The sequence below is a fragment of the Salvia hispanica genome, chromosome 1, assembly GCF_023119035.1.
Source record: "Salvia hispanica cultivar TCC Black 2014 chromosome 1, UniMelb_Shisp_WGS_1.0, whole genome shotgun sequence".
NCBI lineage: Eukaryota > Viridiplantae > Streptophyta > Magnoliopsida > Lamiales > Lamiaceae > Salvia > Salvia hispanica.
The window spans coordinates 49,060,948-49,082,982 of record NC_062965.1 but is presented as its reverse complement, the minus strand read 5'-3'; the positions used below and the strand labels follow the sequence as shown (position 1 = coordinate 49,082,982).

General features: G+C 36.3%; 1 protein-coding gene across 1 annotated transcript; it reads right to left on the bottom strand.

Moving 5' to 3' along the window:
- Positions 1–531: 531 nt before the first annotated feature.
- On the bottom strand, positions 532–6,710 carry LOC125207606 (cell division control protein 48 homolog C-like). The gene is made up of 9 exons (XM_048107017.1): positions 6,296–6,710; positions 3,315–3,467; positions 2,936–3,064; positions 2,743–2,844; positions 2,075–2,158; positions 1,881–1,966; positions 1,572–1,773; positions 919–1,038; positions 532–838 (listed from the first exon to the last, which is right to left on the bottom strand). Exons 1-9 carry the CDS (start codon positions 6,683–6,685, stop codon positions 746–748), a joined length of 1,359 nt encoding a protein of 452 aa, XP_047962974.1. The 5' UTR covers positions 6,686–6,710; the 3' UTR covers positions 532–745.
- Positions 6,711–22,035: the final 15,325 nt, after the last annotated feature.

Sequence of the window (22,035 nt, the reverse complement as noted above, 5' to 3'; positions counted from 1 at the left end):
TTGAATATAATTACAAGGTGATTTGAGTATTTGAGAGGGACTTTTTACGAATTATACACAAATAAAGTAAAATCAAAGACCATATACATTTAAAAAAACAAAAAAAGATATTGTTAAGGACTTCAATACTTCCATTTCTCATACTCCATATTAACTGTAGATTATCATCAGATGAGCTTCTTTTAAACAATATTTATACAAGTTCCGTCTAAAAAAATTACAAATATGTCAATAGATATTGAATGCACGAACATATTTTGGCCCACTCTCACCTCAACAGATAGATTAAGAAACTCACATCATTCACGAATATAGCACGCATACTGTTGAAGGTAACGGTGGAACCAAAACCGAAGCTCAAGGTGAAGAGGCATGCAATGCAAAGTTGCATATAGATGACATGGATATTTGTCACGTGAAAGAGAATGGAGCACGAGACTTAGCTGAAGCTAATTGTGTGCAATCCAAACCTAGTTCAGAGGATACTACACCACAAGAGATCATTGAGGGACTTGGCAGTGCAAGGAGCAATGAAGAAGAGCCGTTCTTGATTCAGCTGTGATTAAGTTTGTTAAAGCAAGAGATTAAGAGTTTTGTGCATAGATTAAGGAGTTGTTCTAGATGCTTCTTGTCTACGCTATATAAGCTGTAATGTAATTTGGATTTTATGCAATGAAACAATAACAATCAATTCGCTTGCTATTTCTGGCAATTTACTTTTTGGCCTTCTTCTTCATGACTTCACTCATTTGTTTCCATATCCCACTGGCCACTGCATCGCGGATACACCATCAGCAACATCAATCTTCTCCGCGTGTAGTGCCCATTTCTTGAGTTCCTGGACCCAAAAATACCAAGACTTGAGGTGAAGAAATGAGTAAATATAGGAATAAAAATGTAGTAGCAAACCAGCAGCACCTCATCCGAAAGAGAAGGGGGTTTAGTTAACACTTTATTGAAATCTTCATTTTTGATGGTCAAGCTACCCCCACAGGACAATGATGGTCGTTCAATAGCGAACACAGAAGCTACCGTCACCTATTTCAAACAAAATTTACCGCTTATCCACATCTAAGGGAAAATCATTGCCAAAAACACAACATTGATTTTTAACTAAATAGTCATATACTATCATGAATGAACTATTACATTTTTTTCCAAAACTATCTTGAATTGTCTACTTTGAGCAATTTAACCCCAAAAGTACAGAGACGGAAAATTTACAGCACATTATGAGGCATTAAAAAGTTTGTTATTACACATTTATTTCCATGTTAAGTTTCCAAAGATCCTACACGACTTCCAAGTTCTGGATATCATATCTGGTGACAGATAGGTATCAATACTTTTTCATAGTTTGGGAATTCATTGATCAACATCAAAAGTTCATGATAGATGTCAAATACGCATAGTATGGAGTATATTTGAACGTTTAATATTTTATCACATAAAGATGTCATAATGTTACCTTTTTTTTCTTTTTATTTGCTTAACCATGCAGCTTTTATAGTTAAACCAGAACATCAATAGTTTTCACCATTTCATAAGGAGTTGACAAGAATGTCACTTACCGAAGAAAATAGATCAGCGCCAGTGAAATTGTGACAAGCATCGTGTTTTCCTAGAGCCATCAGATCCACTTCAGGATCAATTGGCTTGTACAGAGCGAGAGCTTTTAGTATCTCTCCTCTTTCTTCTGGACTAGGAAGAGGAGCATATAAAACCCTACCAAACTCTTCTTTGATTGCCGGGATACGATCCAAAATCTCTACCCTGCCAATACGTCAGCAAGGTAAGAGATGTAAAATAAGGGCACATGAAACGATAATGAACTCTTTGAGAAAAATATTTCAGCCATTTGAACCATGAAGATACCGTACTTAGATGATGAAGCAAACACATAAACATCTGATTCATTTTCTATAACAGGGACTTGGTATTCTATATCAGTGATTTGGTTCCGCACCTGCAATAGAAGATGTTATCATTCTTATTAGCTACAAGTGTAGATATGCTGAGTAACAAATAATAAATTAATAGCAAATGGAGCATTTGTAAAGAGCCATTTATGGACCTCTCTATATTCCTCCGACTTCCATACATCTTCGTCCTCCTCAAGTTCACTGTCTGAAAAATCCTCTGAGCTGAACATTCCCAACTGATAGAAAAGGACGGTGGTCATAACAGATACTCCATAACTCATAGAATGAACACCTAGACATACATAGCATTTGAGTAGAGCATGCTTTAGCTAATTTAGGAAAAGACCAGAGAACGGTACCAGGAAAAGATCAGATAATGCTTAATGTTTCCTTTTTTTATTTCTAAGAAAGACCTGAGACAATTCTATCAACTAATTAAACCTATGTGAACAATTCCTTTTTTGAGAACAGCTTACTGTCTCTTTTTTCTTGTTCAAATACAAAGCATACCACAAAGTCTTAATGGATACTTTCTTCCTACTATATTAGGTCCGTCGATTACACATCATTTATAAACTATAATAAGTTTCTTTACAGGGCTGTTCAGGCATTCTGCTTCTCCCCTCCCCTTATTAACTAGTGCTAATAATTCTCTGCTTGTTATGTGTACATAACAGAGACAAGTACAATACATATTTGTACTATTTTTATGTTTGGGGTAAAGTATCTTGATGGGTTTTAGTCTGGGCTACAGCTTGAAAATTAACCTTAGGAATAATACCATTATCAGCAAGATTGGAACAAAGTAGAAAGGATGTACCTCGTCAAAGAAAAGTATACATGGAGGGTGAAGTTTTGCACATTTGAAAATATTTTGCACAATCATCCTGCTCCACTCCCCAAACTTCAATAGTTCAGTGCCCTATATGGAGACCAAAAGTAACACAATAAGGAATCAATGATCTTTGATGGTCGCCAACAATATTTGGATCAAATGCAAAAAAAGAGAGAACCTTGATATGCATGAAATTCGCTCCTGCTTCTTTAGCCAAAGCTTGGACAATCAATGTCTTCCCACAACCATGAGGACCATAAAGGAAAAAGGAGGATGGCATGTTCTTCAACCCAATTGCCCCAAGAGACTATATAAGAGAAGCTTATTTAGAAATGCTAAGCTCCAAGAGTTGAGCAAGAAAAAAGATAAACAATCAATAAGAAACATTTTCAGCTGCCAAGTCACAAGATACCTAATTGCTAAATGGTACAATCAACAATCAATAAATTAGGAACAGAAGTTAAGAAACTATATACCCTTAACTATATGATGATAATTCGCACAGTAATTGAAGGCCTCCAAATATAAACAAGCTCAACAAAAGGAAAGGTAACTACCTCATAAACTCGTGGAAACTTTATACGCTTAACTACCCGACGCTCAAATTCCAATTTCAACAATTGAAGGCCTCCAACATCATAACAGTTTGTATATGATTTTTTAGAAAACTCTTCCATTTCAGCAGAAGGCGAAACCCAATCCATAGCATCCTGCAATAAGTTTGCTTTCAATATTTGTAAGCCAGAAGGTGAAAGCTAGAAAGTTTCAATTAATTTCAGGTTACATCATATAGTGTATATACAATAAACTTAATTTAGTGATATACTCTACAGTTTATATTTGTTTCCGTGGATAAGCCAAATTTTAACAAGAACAAAAAATCAAGTTTCATAGGTAATTTTGAAATTTGAGAGATAGACACAATGTCCAGAAGCTAGCTAGATAAGACAATGTTGATTGGACAAGATAAAAGCTTTTTATTAGTTCAACAAACAAAAAAATATGACACTTAAAAACATTAAATCATGCATAATCCAACCAGTTAATGCAATACACAAAAATTATAAGCTAAAGAAGTTGAAACAAAAAAGACCAACACCAGAATCAAGTTAGGGCGAATGCACATAATTTTAAAGAAGAAAAATGGCAATACTGTCACATATCCATGCCTATAAATGACAAGAAACAAGAAGAATTTTGAAAGTGCACCAAAGATGAAATCTCTCCATATCCTTATTGTTTACCAACAAGTCTCTCCATCCGATTGTTTTTGTATGTTACACTTCATGATTGCACACCACATAGAATAGCATGAAGGTGGGGTATAACAGATTACTTACCAACAAGCCTAGAGAGAATTGGCTTTCTTTAAAAATGACAGAGAAAAAAACTCTTTTTAGGATACAAAAATAAGAAACCAAAAAAGGGGGAAATTATTAACTAATCCGGTATCAATACTTTTTTTTTTTTTTTTTTACGAATTTGAAGGGAATAAAAGAATAGAATTTACATAAAAATTGTGCATGGTTAATTTAGGTCCTTCCAATTCTTCATCTGAAAATGGTTTTCCACTTGCTTCATTACCATCCTTAGAGCTCTTTTTGTAAGCTCTCGATCTAATGGCGTCATTTAAAGACTCCATAGAAGCCTTATTTACTAGTTCTCCCAAATCTTCTGCTACAAAACCTTGAGTCCACCTAGCTAATTCCCCAAGATCAAAATCAACTCCAACCTTATGATTACGTGTTAGAACTGATAGTATGCCATGCCGTTGGTTTTCTCTTGGAACACGTAAAACAAATTCACGATCAAACCTCTTCCTTAAGGCAAGGCCAAGAGCATTAGGTTCATTGGTTGCTCCAATGGTCAGTACATAGCCACCGGGTATACTATCAGATCTTTCAGAATCAGAACCGTCATTCACAGGTTCCTTCATGCAAGCCATCAACTGTTTTACCGGGCATTGAAACAAGCTTTCCGTTTCTGAAGTTAATGCATCAATTTCATCAATGAACACAATAGATGGTGCGTTCTTGTATGCTCTGGAGAACAACTCTAGGATACCTGAACATGGTTCAAAAAAGTCAAATGGGACAGAAATGGAAACAGTGTAACGATCGTTGAGGTATGATAATTGATTTGATGAAACACAATCCTTAGAAGAGTGAATTATACAAATCTAGAGACTAGGCTGTAGAGAAGTCAGAAAGCTAGTGACAAAGTGGTTTAGCAAGAGAAATTTAAGTGAATCAGGGGAAGCCTAGAAAGTTAGCCTAAGTTAAACATTTAGTTGATTCTTAGAGATTACTTGTAGTATGAAATTACCAGTATAGTGAACAGCAATGTATAAGAGAGGGAAACCAACTGAGCTGTGTTTGATTTGGTTGCATAAAATTCTACATAAATTCAGATTTAGAAATAGGAAGCCCAATCACATACAGAAAAACCAAGATAGCATACAAACCACACGTCATATGTGCTAATTTTAAAACAAAAAAGACTCAATTCGGCAAGAACATACGCTTAAAGCTGACATTAACGTATTTCTTAGGTCACACAAAAGAAAACACATCACACACTCTGCACAGAAAAGTCATACGATGCAGTCCCTCCAAATAAACTGCATAAAAGACACCAACATTACATCGAACACGTCACACCAATTTGCTTGATCATGTCGTACCCCTAAATAGTCTGCATTCAGTGGCCAGGAGGATTCCGAAACAGTACAAAAATATCACAATTTGCACAATCAGGTCATATGATGCAATTGCAATTGCTCTAAATAAGCTGCATTCAATGGACATTTGTGTTCCAACAAACTTTTACAAAGTCTGATGATGCAGTCCCACCAAATAAACTGCATTTGATAGGCATCTGCGTTCTGCCAAACACATCACAAAATCCCTACGATTATGTCCATACGATGAAACCCTAAATAATCCGCATTCAGTGGCCATAAGGATTGCAACAAGCACATCACACAGTTTGCACAATCAAGTTTACTGAGGCAATTGCAGTCAGCAAAAATAATCCACATTCAATAGACATTCATGTTTCAACAACAACATTACACAAAATGCACACTTAAGTTGCACAATGCAGCAATCTTATCATAAATCGCAATACCTCCAGACTTTAGCTCAACAGCAGATGTTTCATAGAACGGCACTCGGGCCTCATTGCCAATGGCTCAAGCCAACATGGTTTTCCCACAGCCCGGTGGCCCGTGTAACAAAATTGCGGGTATAGGTTCGCCTCCTAACTTACGCAGTAGCTTCAACTGGAGTATCGGCGCAACCACCTCCGTTTCCAATTCCCGCAACATATCCATAGGCCACCCACCAATATCACTAAACATTGGCCACTTACTCTCATTCTTCCTCACCTCTTTCTTACTATCCCTATTTCCTAGCCCTAGATCCCCATTTTTTTCCACAATACCCCCATTCGCATCCTTTTCTACCACATCACCACCATTTTTATGATCCCTACCATTAGATTCTGAATGACTAGCTGAAGCGGAAGCCCTAGCTACCTCAATTTGCCGATTCGCATTCTCAATCTCGTCATGTTTCTGCCGTTTTGTTGCCGGCTCGTCCACGGATGACTGCACGTTTTGCGCGTCGCTGGGGTTTTTTGCTCCGGCGGCGGCGGTCTCGACGAGGCGGCGCTGAATTTGATCTTCACACGCATGGAGAGTCCCTGCGACGCTGCCGCTTTCTCCGGCCATGCTCGATTCTTTGCCGGAAGGAGGAGTTTCGTGACTGGAAGTCATGTTTAGAGGAACAACCGGTGGAGGGTGAGATACCGCCTGCTGTTCGACCCTTCGCATGTACTGTTCTATCTCGCGGTTCATGTAGGCCTCCACCCTTCGCATGTACCGCTCTATCCCGCAGTTCATGTAGGCCTCCGTAGCCTCGTTCATCCGCCGTTCATACTCCTCGGCATCCCCACCACCACCACCGCTACCACCTCTGCTACCACCCGCGTTACTCATCGCTCCGTGTTGCTCTTGTACAGAAATTTAGAGAGAGAAAACTCGTTAAAACAAGTATTGCAAATGAAAATGAAACTAAAATCGCGTTTATATAGTTTTTTAAAAATTTTAAAAAAAAATTTAAAAATAGCGTTAGCCGATCGGTACGCCGCAATGGCGGCCAGCGCTCGGTAATCGGCCAGCACTCGCCTATTTTCTCGCCGATTTAGCACTGACCGATTACAATAGTTCGGCTAGCCGACCGGTTAGCGATGCAAATCGGCTAGCCGCCACTGGAGATGCTGTTAAGTCACTCTAAATTGAAGTGTGTGATAAATTTGGTGAAGTGGCGCCATTTCATCCTATTTTGATCATTACTCCCTCCGTCCACAATTAAGAGTTTCATTTCTAAATGACGCGGGTTTTAAGAAATGTTAAGAAAAATAGGTGGAAGAAAAATTAGTAAAATAATAGTCTCACTTGTATATATTAGTTTTAAATGATATGTGAGTGGAATGAGTTAGTGGAATGTAAGATCCCTTTATCACTTATGGTAATGATGAACCGGGACTCTTATTCGTGGATGGATCAAAATGGCAAAACGAGACTCCTATTCGTGGACGGGGGGAGTATTTATTAAAATCGAGACTAATTACATTTGATTAAAAATCAACTCTAATTTTATTGTTTGTTGACAATATGTTCGATTTTCAATTGCACATGTATGATCATTTATGTGAAAGAGATATGACTGAATTTGCGAACAGTATAAACTTGTAGTAGTGCTATTTAATATTGTTTCGCAGTACTTATTTGTTTCTGCCAAGCAAAGTTTTATTTTAGGTCTCTAAAGGAATATTTATTTTCCAATGTTTGTTCACTTATAGCAGTGTTCAACGTTTTTCCAAGTCTACAAATTCTAGATTGGCTTATGTTCAAAGCATTTTAAAAAATGGGTCTTTTGTCACTCCTCTATTTGATATGTTCCAAGCATTTTTAAAAAATTGTCTTTTGTCACTCTTCTATTTGATATTATTTTTTTGAGTATAGAGAGATCAAAGAATACATATTTAAAAAGTTATAGTAGTAGTTGATATTGAGAATAAATAGAATAGAGAATAAAGTACAATAGAGATAATCAAATAATAAAATAAGAAAAATAAGCGTGCTGTATTTTTTCATAAAAATCATGACTCAGTTTTAATCAAACAAAAGGAATATGATCCCACACAAATGGAATTAAATATTAAAAGGATAATTTTGAGAAAAAAGATTAAAAAAAAAAGCTGTATATAGGCCGGTATTAACAGTAAGTTGATAAAAAATTATACAAGTATATTTTTTTTTGTTTAAAATCCATATAAAACAAATAAGTAAAATTGAAAATATTTAAACAAAAATAATTATCAATTGTATGTGTCACACACGGGCAACTTCTCAGCTAATTTCATGGTGCATTTGTTAGGTTTGGTATACTGAAAAGCATGTTTCGAGCAAGTTTCGCGCGAATAGAATCTTGCTTGTATACGTAAAACTCTACAATCCACTTTTAACCCGATTCAGTATTATTCGAGCAGTCTCGCACGAATAGAATCACTATTATTATTACATCGTGTTTGCTTGTGCATTTATACGATGTTTTACAAACATTTAAATGCATAAGAAGTAAACAAAGTCTAAGTCTTTTGCTTAGTAGACCGGTTGTGGGCGTCGTCCACTTAAAGGTAATACGTTCGGATCTATGCAATGCTTTGCAAAAGAAAAAGAAGAATTTCACAACCTAGATAGGCTTTGGCTACCTATCGTGAAAGGTTGCAATGTCAGTCCGCATATTTCTAAGCCTTACTGAAATAAGATGACATTGGTGCGGTATAGCACTGAACGGATCTAACAACAAGACGTGTCTTTATGCTATCTACTGAAAGACTGGGTCTTGATAAAATACTATTTCTTAATCTACATATGTTAGCATTGAGCATACGGTATTGATTATGCATTACTTTGACTTATCAAATGGTGCGGGTTTTTCGCAACCCAATAATCCTGATATATTGGGTAGTGGTGATTAATATCTAACGGTGCTAGGATTGCTATTATGTTGAAACGTGCGCGAGGTGAGTCTCGTTTGATAATGTCCTCATGAAGAGCTTGAACAAGGTTTTATTATTCGGAAAACTGGCCAGTTGGAGTTATATCGTTCTATGAATAATAAATAAGTGTTTCTTGCTAAGTCCACTCTTGAAATTAATAAGATGTTAATTAATTAAGTCCATAACAGATATTAATTAATTTATGGACATTTATATCTTAAGCGCGAGAAATAAATAATTAACAAAGTGGAAACCCGGATTACTTGTAATTTCGGATTTGAATGGGGAGAGTTCAATATTACTTCTGTAGTGGCTGCTCGTAATATTCCAATATAAGCTTGTGTTAAATTGTGGGTTCAATTTAATTAGTAAAAAGCTAATTGGGGGAGCACATATCCAAAACCTTCCATAGATCCCTGTCTGGGGCCATAAGGAACTTAATATAAATAGGAGAATAAAGAATACATAATATTTTTAATTTTCCATTGAAATTTTCGTCCCCCTCTGTTTTAAGAGGAGCTCGAAAATTCTCCAGCTCTCTTTCGTGAGAAATTTTCTGTCTTCTTTATTCGAGTCCTAGTATTTTGATAAGATCAGCCCACCCTGATATCGAGATATAGTTCGGGAACCAGAGAGAAGATCCGTAGTCTAATATTGAAGATCATCACGTGGAGAAGGCGTGAGCAATCAACGATTCTTTGGAGAATCAAAATCGGTAACCCTAAACCGTAGAATTCATGTTTAGGATTTACCTTTTTTGAGCATGAATTATTTGCATTCTAGCATGCAATTAACTGTTTAACATGTGAATTGATTAATCGCATAATCGGTCAAATAGATCCGTATCTGATTTATTTGTTTTGTACAAGTCTTCCGCTGTGTAAGGGGCATCAAACCCCAACAATTAGTATCAGAGCCAGATTTTGGCTCTAATTATATAGATTAATTTCATGTTATGTAAATTGCTTGAACGCATGTTGCCCAGATTTTGAGCGTCGGCCTTGTGAAATTGTCCTATTTATTTGACGACGCCGTAGGGGAATTGCACGCCGCACTATGGGGAATCAGTTCTCTGTTTTGTTATCATTACGTGAATTGTTTTGATTGACAAATGTGTTTTATTGTAATCATTACTTACATTTAAGTTCTGGTTAACAAATAGTAGTATAATATATACATGTGGTTCGGTGATTTGATTTACATCAATTATCAATCAATTATCAATTTGTGTATTTCGAATTTGATTGTCGTAATTTTTGACTTCTCATGTGCCTTGAATCAATTCTGCTCGCGAATGTTTTGTTTTAATTCGATTTGCGACGTGGAACGGCAATTTGGAGTCTTTACGACGAGTGGCGGTTGGGCGACATCCGTGCAGCAGCGCCGACTGCTGCAGATATGACGTTGCAGCAGCGGCAATGACACAGCAGCTGCGGGCTGAGTGGGAGTTCGTCGGTGGTTTTACGGGCTCGTGGTAGCGCAACTTTCCAAATTGGTTGGGGTTTCCCTAATCCTAGGTACTAATTTGGAGAAAACTTCTAAATTAGTTAGGGTTTCAAAACCCTTGAAACTAATTTTAGAGTTTATTTCGTGATATAATTTAGAATAAGATTTGACATAATTTAGAATAAGATTTGAATATATCTTTTATGGATTTTATATATTATATGAGATTTAATTATGAATTAAATTATGGATTAATAATAGATTTTATCCTTATTTTATGGATTTATAGGAATTTAATTCTTAGACGAAAATCCTAGTTAAATTTGGATATTGACAATCTAATTTTTATCTATATCCTATGGATTTGTATGGATTTATTCCTAGACAAATACTACTTTGATTTAGATAATGATTATATTATTTTATTCTTATCCTATGAGTTTATATGAATTTATTCATAGATAAATTCTAGATGGATTTGGATAGTGATAGTATAATATTTTATTCTTATCTTATAGATTTATATGGATTTGTTCTTAGATAAATATTGGATAGATTTAAATAATTATAATATATTCTATGGATTTATATGGATTTACTCCTAGAAAAATTCTAGATGGATTAGGATTAATATTAATATTAATTTATTTTTATCCTATGGATTTGAATAGATTTAGTTCTATTAAGACAAATACTAGATGGATTAAAATAAGTATTAATCCAATTTATCCTTATTTTTTGGATTTATATCCTAGATGAATTAGGATAAAGATGATATATAAGAAATCATTATTTAATTGGATTTAGATAAATTTATTTATATAAGAAATACTAAGAAATGAATGATACATTCTGGATGTCTATTCTAAATAGAATTAAAATTTGTATAAATCTTGGTTGATTGGATTTTATTTATCTTAAGGATTATGATGGAAATGTTTCTATCTAGTAATATCCTAATACGATTTAAATAATGATAATCCTAAATCAACGTTATCTTGAATTGTAGGATTTGATTTTATCGAAATAAAATCTTGAATAATCCTAAATGGATTTAGATAGTTAACTCTATCTTGAAAAACCCTAAATAAATTTGGATAATTATTATCCAATATAAAACATAATTATTTAATTGATTCTCCCTTGACTAGATTAAATAATTGACGTTAATTATCCTTTGTGTTTAAATGTCATGCATTAAATGGATTTATCTGTTTATTTGGTGTTTATCTATTTTAAGTGGATTATCTGCTTTATTTGCTTATGAGATAATTATGCAAAAACCACACAAAATATCTAAGTGATGATTACAACAAGTGCTTTGTATACGGTCTCCATCGGTTGGACTGCCAAATTTTGTGAAGCCGATTTTCTAATATTATCGCCACCTACAGAGTAGGGACAATAATCCTACGAAACCAGTAAGTTCATAAGGGCGGACTTCTCACATAATAAATAGAATGAACTATAAAGTGGTTCCCAATATTATTGCCACCTGCAGAGTGGGGACAATAATCCTAAGGAACTGCGAGTTTCAGGGTTCAATCAGAATTTATGAGATAGTTTGGTTATGTTATCAACACATGAACATTTTTATGAGAGTGTGTTGTAGAAATAAAATTCTGTAATGCTAAATCTGATGGTCGTGCTTAGGCAACATTAGGCGTATTAACCTCCGAGGAGGATGCAATTGATGCGTCGGTGTTGTGACCAGTAAAATTGTCAAAATTTTAATGCGTATTAACCTCCAGAGGAGGATACAATTTAGTAATTTTGCTGTTGTAAGATACATAATTGTTTTGTGGTTATTTGTGATTATGTATTGAGCATGAGTATGTGATAATAAGTTTATTTGCCAAATATTCATTATGTCATTTAATATTTGTCTGCGATCCTTAAAGAAAGTAAACTCGAATGCCTAAATTATGTAGACCGGAAACGAAAGTGGATAAGATTCTCATCGCTGAAAGCTTGGAGTTTATACTCAATGATTCATGTCCTCCATTTCCTCGACATAATTCCACGAAGAATGTTCGAGAATGCATTATGCATGTACTTGACAAGCTCTTTGAGGAATAAGGTCAAGCTATTTTTTCCTTTAAGTAGCTCGACAAGTCTTGGTTAATGATGATGAAAGATGGATATCAATAGAATATGTCAAGATGATTCGATTGGAATATCCTAGAGTGACAGAATGTTTTGAGGATCTTTTGATCACTCAAATACTTTCTGACACAAGTCATCGCCTAAAGTAATAAGAAATGACTACAAGAAGGTTTAACTGAAAAGTTGAAAATCTTCAGAATAATAGTCGTTATATTACTGTTAGAGGAAAGTAACATGATAGATGACAAATTCATAAAGACTGCATTTTTCTTAAGTCTTAGTTCATTTGAACAAAAGACTAGATATGGAAATGGGAGAGCCTGAATTGTCATCAAAGTTTGTTTAAAGCGAGAAAAGATGCTTTGTGAGTTGGATTGACCTATTTTATAGAAGGACGATGACTTACATGACAATGCAACTTCTAATTAAGAGATCTTGATCCAGTTAGGTTTTTGTTGCAGTGTGAGCTATTAATGCTCAACTATTGTTTTATGGTTGATGCTTAAGGCATCATAGTATTAAAATAATATAAGTGCGAAAAAGTTGAGTATTCAACAACACATCAATTCTTAATCATTGAATGATAAAGTATTTATGGTTCTTAGTCTTAAGGCCAAGAAAATACTTAGCTATTATTCAAACTGATCTAAACTATCAAGATTTTAATGATTTGTTTATTAAATAGCTTGAAAGTCAAGAATGTCTGTTTAATGCACTATGAGTTAGAATCATTTGATTTTTCAAGTCTCAATGGTTTACACCATAAAAAGACTAGCAAGTCTCAATGGTTTACACCATAAGGAGACGAGCAAAGGGTTATGATCAGTAGTGGGAGTCTAATCTCCATTGACGAATCCAAGCATTCATCTAATGAATGAGATAGATATGTAAGAAGGAATCGAAGTCTTTCTAAGACAAGTTTGATTATGTGATGAGTTGTACTCATTAAAATCTTATCATTGATGGGATAAACATTAAAGAAACTACCAACATCAGTACCTTCTACAAAACACGAGTTGTGGACTAGAGCGTCTCTAGTCTAGCACATCTCAAGGTGTAATGTTGTTCCAACACATGTTGGAAAAGTGTCCAAGAAATTGGAGTTGAGTACTGAGTCATGTTTTAAGGTTTGTCCCAAATGATGTAAGGTTATAAGTTATGTAATCTTCAAAGATATAATTCTTGTATGAAGATCAAGAGATGAACTACAAGCCTAAACAGCGTGATAACTCTCAAAATAAAGAGAGAGTTATCGGATTTTCCACATTACCAAGAAGTCATACCATTAGAAACTTTTGCACTAATAAAATCAACTTCAGTACTTAAGATTGTAAGAACCATATCGTAGTGGGAGCTTTCCACTGGAACACAACAAGTTCATGGGTCTAAGAGTGTCGAAAGACTCAATCTTAGATTAACTTGAACATAATCCCTTTAACTACAATGTAGTATTGGTTCATTTGGATATTCATCCTTAAAAAGGTGATAGATTCCAAACTACAATCTAAGATAGACAACATGTTTTACAAGACTTGCAATACTACCTATAGGCTGTGTTAGTCAGTGGGAGCAAGTATCTTTACAAGTGTAAATGTGGATCTCAAATGGCTAGGCAATGACAATGGGTTATGCCCAAAGAGAATTATCTTCTCGCTATCGTTGTGCCATGATTGATTCGATCATATTGTCTATTAGAACTTACATAAATTAGAATGTATGTATTATGATTGTCAAGACAGCCTTCTATAAATAGAAGTCTTGAGGAAATCATCTACTAGAACATTCTAATGGATATGTAATTAAGGGCAAGAAACGCATGATTGGAAGCTTATAAAGACCTTCGTGGTCTTAGGCAAGCATCTAAATCAGAGTATATGTGTTTTATCAAAATTGTCAAATATTTGGAATTTGACTTGTGCCCTTAAAAGTATTGTAAGCACAAGGAAGTTGAAAGTGCATTAAATATGGTATTATTGATACTCTACGATGATGAAATCTACAAAGTTGCAAACAACTAAGATTGACATCTGGCGTAGGAAAACTGGTTGTCTACCCAGTTTTAAGATAAAGGATTAAAGAGACACTAATTACATTCTTAGCATCTATGTCCTTTTAAGATTGCTAGAAAGAATGTTGAGATTCTCTTAGGAATCTTATATCTATACATTGCTTGGAACATTTTAGCATCAGAAATTCCATGAAAAGGTTTATAGCTTTCAATATGGAATTGTCTTGTCTCTAGTCAAGTGTCGTTTGACGCTTAGTGAGATTAAGAAGAATGAGACTAGTTTTGGAGATAGATGTCTCATGTATGCTATAATGTGTACTAAGTTTGATATTAGTTGTGCTTATGCATGGCAAGTGTATATCATATTAACCATGACAAAGGATCTTGATTGAGGTAATGAATATACCCTAGTGCTTGAAAAAGACTAGTAACTATATTCTAATTTACCAGTCATTCATGAAATGTCCTTGAGGTTACACTGTCTTAGTTTTATGACTAATAAGTGATCGAGTAAGTCATCATCTGAATATGCGTTTACCTTAGGAATATCTTCCTAATAGCTTTAATCGTAAGTTTGAGTATGCCTATGAGTATTATTTTTTATTACTCTAGTGAAGGCTAACTCAAGGGACACACGAATTTATTAAGCTAAGCAATCACATATGGGGATGAAATTAATTAAAGATCAAGTACGCATCAAAGACATTATGGTGAAAAAAACATTATCAGAGAACAACCAAGCAGATTTTTTTTTCACTTAGTGAAATGAATGGTAGTTCGATATATCTAGTACAAAGACCTGCTTTGAGCATAAGTGGGAGAGTTTTTGGCAGTGGGGCAGTGGGTATACTCGAAAGCATGTTTTGAGTATAAGTGGGAGATTGTTAGGTTTGGTATACTGAAAAGCATGTTTCGAGCAAGTTTCGCGCGAATAGAATCTTGCTTGTATGCGTAAAACTCTACAATCCACTTTTAACCCGATTCAGTATTATTCGAGCAGTCTCACACGAATAGAATCACTATTATTATTACATCGTGTTTGCTTGTGCATTTATACGATGTTTTACAAACATTTAAATGCATAAGAAGTAAACAAAGTCTAAGTCTTTTGCTTAGTAGACCGGTTGTGGGTGTCGTCCACTTTAAGGTAACACGGTCAGATCTATGCAATGCTTTGCAAAAGAAAAAGAAGAATTTCACAACCTAGATAGGCTTTGGCTACCTATCGTGAAAGGTTGCAATGTCAGTCCGCATATTTCAAAATAAAATATTAACTTCAAACTTTTAGAAATATAAATATGTAGTCCTAATTTAATACACACTTGAAATAGTATTTAAGAAAAAATAACTATAACCATATCAAGATTCCTACACTATATTTAATCACTTATCATCATCTTCCATTTTATCTAATTTTCTCATTTCAATAGACCTCAATTCTGGCCTTAATTCACATAATAAAATATTTCCATTACTTGCTCACATGTCAAAACATTAATAATATAAAAATCCTAAGTTTCTACCAAACTAAACGAACTAGATGCACACAAAGAATGAAAGAACCAACACATGGGATGACTTTTGCAAATCGTTGCCTGTCTAAATTTGGATAATTTTCAAGAGGGTCAGACCATCATAATTCAGTGAGTCATAAGTTCAATAAGACAATAACCATCACAATTCATAAAATCTAATAATAATCTCCATCTACAATAACCATCAAAGATTCAAAATTGATGATATCAAAAATCCAAAAAAATCCATCAACCTCCATCTAATCATCTTTATTGTGGCAACGTGGACCATCATCTCGAACTCCAACGGTGGCTAATACTACATGGATAAACAATAAAAGAAGTTCAAATAAGTATAAATGTATAATATATAAATAATTGAAATTTAATAAATAACTTACAACTTTGATACTCTTCAAGTCCAATGTTGCCTAAATCTTCACACATGTCTTCATTATACTTCTTTTCCAAGTCAATACTCTTCAACCAATCTGAAGCACAAACTAAAGCCTCGACTATACAAGGAGCTAATGAGCTTCTATATGGAGTGAGAATACGACCTCCCAAGCTAAATGCACATTCAGATGCAACACTAGAAATAGGAATAGCCAAAATATCCCTTGCCATCTCACTTAGAACGGGGTAACGTGAATTCTTCGACCACCACTTCAAGATATCAAAGTGGTCCACGTCATCGTTCTCCTCGATGTGAGTGTTTTCAGTAAGATAAACAACAAGCTCATTAAACTTGTTGGTCTGCCGCTTCCCTCTTAAGACCACGAGACTACACGTTCCTCGGAAAACAGATCGCCCTTGATTTTCAGCCTCATCGCGACCATCTCTTTGCTGTTGAGGCGGTTTCCGAGCCTCTCTCTGTGCCACATAATAGTCAAACATCTCATTCAATGAGTACGTAACATCTCTGACCATGATTTCCCCTCGTGTATCTCCATAAGTTGACTTGAAGCATGTCTCTACATGACTCATCTTGTGTCTCGGATCAAGCACGACAACAATGTATAAAATCATGTTCATCCTTGGATTTAATTCCATATCCTCCGCCCAATACTTTCCAATCTTTGCCCTATTATTTTAAAAAAAAATGAAAATGAATTATTGTATTTAATAACATGTAATGTATTGCTAAATTGTAGTAAAAGAAAAAAATTAAGTATTTACCTCATCTTCATGGCCATCAATCTTATGTCATGATCTTCACTAATCTCCAATATTGAGATAAGATCAAAAATATCAGACATTTCAGCAAAAAAAATGTGTGAAGTTGGATATTTGGTGCCAGACATGAGGACAGTCAACTCGTAGAACTTCCGTAAGTATTCAATCATCTTCTTCACACAGATCCACTCATGTTTTTCAAGCAATCCAATGAATTCATCATTGTGCTTCTTTTGGCTCAAATCTTTTCTATAAGATGGATACATCTGACTGTAGAGCTGAAATGCCTCTTCATAAGGTATGGCAGATTGAAACATCAAGTAAGTAGAGTTCCAGCGAGTGGGGATATCCAAGCATAATGCCTTCTTCGAATCAATCCTATCCGCAAGAATATTCACCACCTTAGCCCATTGTGAACTTCTTTGTGATGAAGCTGTGATCCACTTGACGGCCTCCCTAACTCGGCGTATTGACGTGCCAATTTCTTCCAAACTAAATTGAACAACTATGTTAAGAATGTGACCCGCACAACGCATGTGAAAGTACTTACCATCCAAAACATTGTATTAAACTTGTTCAAGTAAGACTTGACATCTTCAATAGCTCCATCATTTGGAACTGTATTGTCCATAGTGCAACACAAGAGAGATGTCAATCCCCACTCCTTCAACGTTGTGATTATAGATTCACCAATGTCTGCCCCCTTATGACTTTCAATCAAGGCAAAACTGATTATCCTCTTATGCAATCTCCACTCCTTGTCAATAAAGTGTGCAGTAACACAAATGTAATTTGAGTTATTCCCACCCGTCCAACAGTCACTGGTGATAGAAACTCTACCCATGCCTTCTCTCTTGAAATTGTTAGAGTTTGTATACTAGAAATCACGTTTCGAGTGATTGAATACTGTAAAACTCTTATTTTATTTTCCAATGAATAAAACAGATTATTTTTGTCATAATGTTGTTATGTTTTACATTTAATGAATGTTAATGCATGTTTAAATGTATAAGTTAACTTAACAAAGTCTAAGTCTTTGTTTTAGTAGACCGATTGTGGGCGTCGTCCACTTTAAGGTAACACGGTCAGTTCTAAACAAAGGAAAAGATGAATTTCACAACCTAGATGGAATTTGACTATCCATCGAGAAAGGTTGCAATGTCAGTCCGCATATTTCTAAGCCTTACTGAAATAAGATGACATTGGTGTGGTATAGCACTGAACGGATCTAACAGCAAGACTTGTCCTTGGGCTATCTACTGAAAGGCGAGGTCTTGATAAATATTTGTTTCTTAATCAATGTAGGTTAGCATTGAGCATACGGTATTGATTATGCATTACTTTGACTTATCAAATGGTGCGGGTTTTTCGTAACCCAATGATCCTGATATATTGGGTAGTGGTGATCAATATCTAGCGGTGCTAGGATTGCTATTATATTGAATCGTGCGCGAGCTGAGTCTCGTTTGATAATGTCCTCAAGAGGAGCGCGAAACAAGGTTTTATTATTCGGAATCTAGCTAGTTGGAGTTTGATTACTCTATGAATAATAAATAAGCGTTTCATGCTAAGTCCACTCTTGGAATTAATAAGAAGTTAATTAATTAAGTCCATAGCAGACATTAATTAATTAATGGACATTTTTATCTTAAGCACGGGAAATGAAAGATAAACGGAAACCACTTATAATTTCGGATTTGGATGGGGAGAGTTCAATATTACTTTTGTAGTGGTTGCTCGTAATATTCCAATTATAACTTATATTAAATTGTGGGTTCAATTTAATTAGTAAAAAGTAAATTGGATGAGCCCATATCCAAAACCTTCCATAGATCCCTGTCTGGGCCCAAAAGGAACTTAATATAAATAGGAGAATAAATGAGACAGAATGATCACAATTTCATTACATGAAATTTTCGAAAATTTCGCCCCCCAGCTGAGGAGATTTTCGATTTCCACTCCTATTCACAAAAGGATTTCTTTGTCTTCTTTATTTAAGTCCTAGTATTCTGGTGAGATCAGCCCACACTGATATCGGAGTACAGTTCGGGAACCAGAGAGAAGATTTGTGGTCTAGTATTCAAAGCGTCACGTGGAGAAGTAGCTAGTCATTTTCAATTCTTTGGAGAATTAATTAGGTATTTTTCTGCTCCGTAGAAAAGCATGTTTTAGGTTTCAATATTCTTAAAGCATGATTAATTCAAGTTATGAGCATGATACATGTAAGAATTACGCGAATAGATTTTGTCTAAATAATCTTCTAAATAGATCTGATTATTATGTGATTTATTGGTGTGATTAATGATTGCTAAATTATGTTAATTCATGCAAATAAATTGAGCCACCAGCGCTTCCGCTGCCAGTTCCTATTGTTTGTCTTGAAGGAAGTTGAAGTTGTGGACAATTAGTTTGACAGAATCTTCTAAAACCCACGTACTCCACCATCCTGAATGGTTGCTCGTCGAGGATGATCATCTCGCAAAGTGAAAGTCTACCTTCCTTTTGGTTAAACTTCCAACTAGTCTGTCACGCCCGCATTTTCTAAGGATAGAAAACACGGTGAATCGCGATCAGGGGAGGGTTAAAGAAGCGGGAAAGAAAGGGGAAAACAACAATACTCGGTCAAAGCTCGATATAATAGAAATAGGTCGAACAAAATCAGAGTATCATTTCAATAATCAACAACTCCAAATGAAACTATTTCGACAATACACGAACTCAAAACAAGCAACATTTAGCGGAAGCATTTCGAGAGTAGAATAATGTTATGTATGAAGACACAACATATTCCGAACATTTGATAAACATCTTCTTCACTTTTGTACTCAACACCCACCACGTTCGTCACAGCTCAACCTGCACATAGAGAAAACAAATGCAAGGCTGAATACTTGATGTACTCAGTGAACAAATGCCAAAACAATTTTATAAAAACAGTTATGTCATGCCGCCATTGAGTGAATCTCGGGTTTTACTTTAGAATGTCGAGAAACACTAAAATCACTTCAACCACAAACTTTCGTCTCATCACAAATCCTTTTCCACACCATTTCAAAACACAACCATTTCTCTTTTATTATATAAGAAACTGCCATATCTGTTCTTTAGGGTGCCGTGTAAGGTGGCCACTTTCCACGAGCACGAAAACCGGCCAACCCATTCGATGACTCACAGTCCTCATCGTGTACACTAGTCCGAGTAGGGACGCACCCTTACTAGGACCCGAATTCGATTAAACTCATGGTAGGGACTCACTCCCCACTAAGCAATCATCAACCTCATCATCTCAACAATCTCAACATCAACAACATCAACAACATGTGAAACGAGAATGTGGCCGCAAACTCGATCACCAGATCGGCCGACCCAAAAGACGGCTCACGATCCCCAATGGTGTACACTAGTCTGAGTAGGGACTCACTCCCTAGTCAGACCCGAACTCGATTTCAATAGGTCTAGTAGGGACAACTCCCTTGCTAAACAAACAGATAGGCATTTCTCAAAACAAAAACATGGCATGACATACCCTTTGCAAACTTCATTTTTCTCATAAAACTCATTTGAAACATAAATCATATTTCTGTCAAGGTCGAGCATCATCTCACATCATATCAACAAGTCGAGCAAATCACAATATCACTCAATAAATCAACACATATTATCACATAACATCACTTTCAATACTCTCACTTTAATCACAAATTTCACATCATGCTTGGAATTTAAATAATTGCAGTCACATAAAATGATGCTCAAACCGATATATATTAAATCGAAAGCTCTTGAAAACTTTAGTTCGAAAGCCCACCTCGTTCATTTAAAGCTTTAACTTGTGCTCCATTCCATTCTCGAAAAGCGTGCATGAAGTCACCCATTGTTTTAGTGTACTCCGGCCCAATCTTCATTTAATTAAATTGGCCCATCCCAAATACTTCAATCCATCTCCTTACGTGAGAGTCCAGAATGGGAGAAATTTCTAATCTCTTCCATCTCTCTCAATTCCTCAAGATCGGTCTCTTCTTTCTTTTCTACATCGTCTCCTTCTGTCTAGCCATCGTCTCTGTCATGGCACCACTGCCTTGTTTCTCTCTGCACCGCCGCGCGTAGCGCTGCTGCCGTCCTCTCCGTTGAGCGCTGCCGGCGCCATCACCGCCCTATCTTTCCCTCCATCTCCGCCACAGCGCCGCTGCTGTCAAAATGTTGTCGGCATTATTGCTGCTGGGTCAGCCGCTGCTGCTCCTGATCGAGATAGCCATCAGCCGAAGTCTAAGCATCACCGAAACCATCTCACTCTGCTCTCCGTTCACACCGCTGCTGTCCGTCGCCGTTTCGCAGCACAGCCGCTGCTGCATTTCCACCGCCTCGCACCCTCTCTCTTTTCCTCTCTCGGTCGAAGGTAAGGCCGCTGCTGCATTTCCACCGCCTCGCACCCTCTCTCTTCCCCCGGTCAGAACGCAGCACTGCTGCTGTCGCGGTGCAGCGCTGTTGTTCGTACCCAACGCCGGCACTGCTGCTTTGCTCCCTCCGTCAGCCGGTCTCTCCTCTCTTCACGTCATTCCCCGATTGAGAACTGAAAGCCACCGCCGTTTCTCTCTCTTTTTCTCTAAATCCTCCGCCACCAAGCAGCCCCAATTCACCCTCTTTTTCCTCCTCCATCTCTCCATCGATCTCGCTGCTGCGTTCCCTCTCTTCTCACCGAAATTTCAGCGCTGCCTGAGTCGCACCCCTGTCATCATCGTCGTCAAACTCTGGCGCCACCCTCGCCTTTCGCTAGGGTGCCATCGCTCATCTTCTCGCTGCCCCATCGCTGCTCTTCGTCTCCCTCTCCGTCAGCTCTATCTATCTCTCCCTCTTTTCTCTCTACCGCCATGCTACTGCCCGATTGTGGTGTAGGATTGACACCGCCGTCATCATAGCGCCTCACCGTATTCTCTCTGAAACTCTCAAGCTTGAAACTGG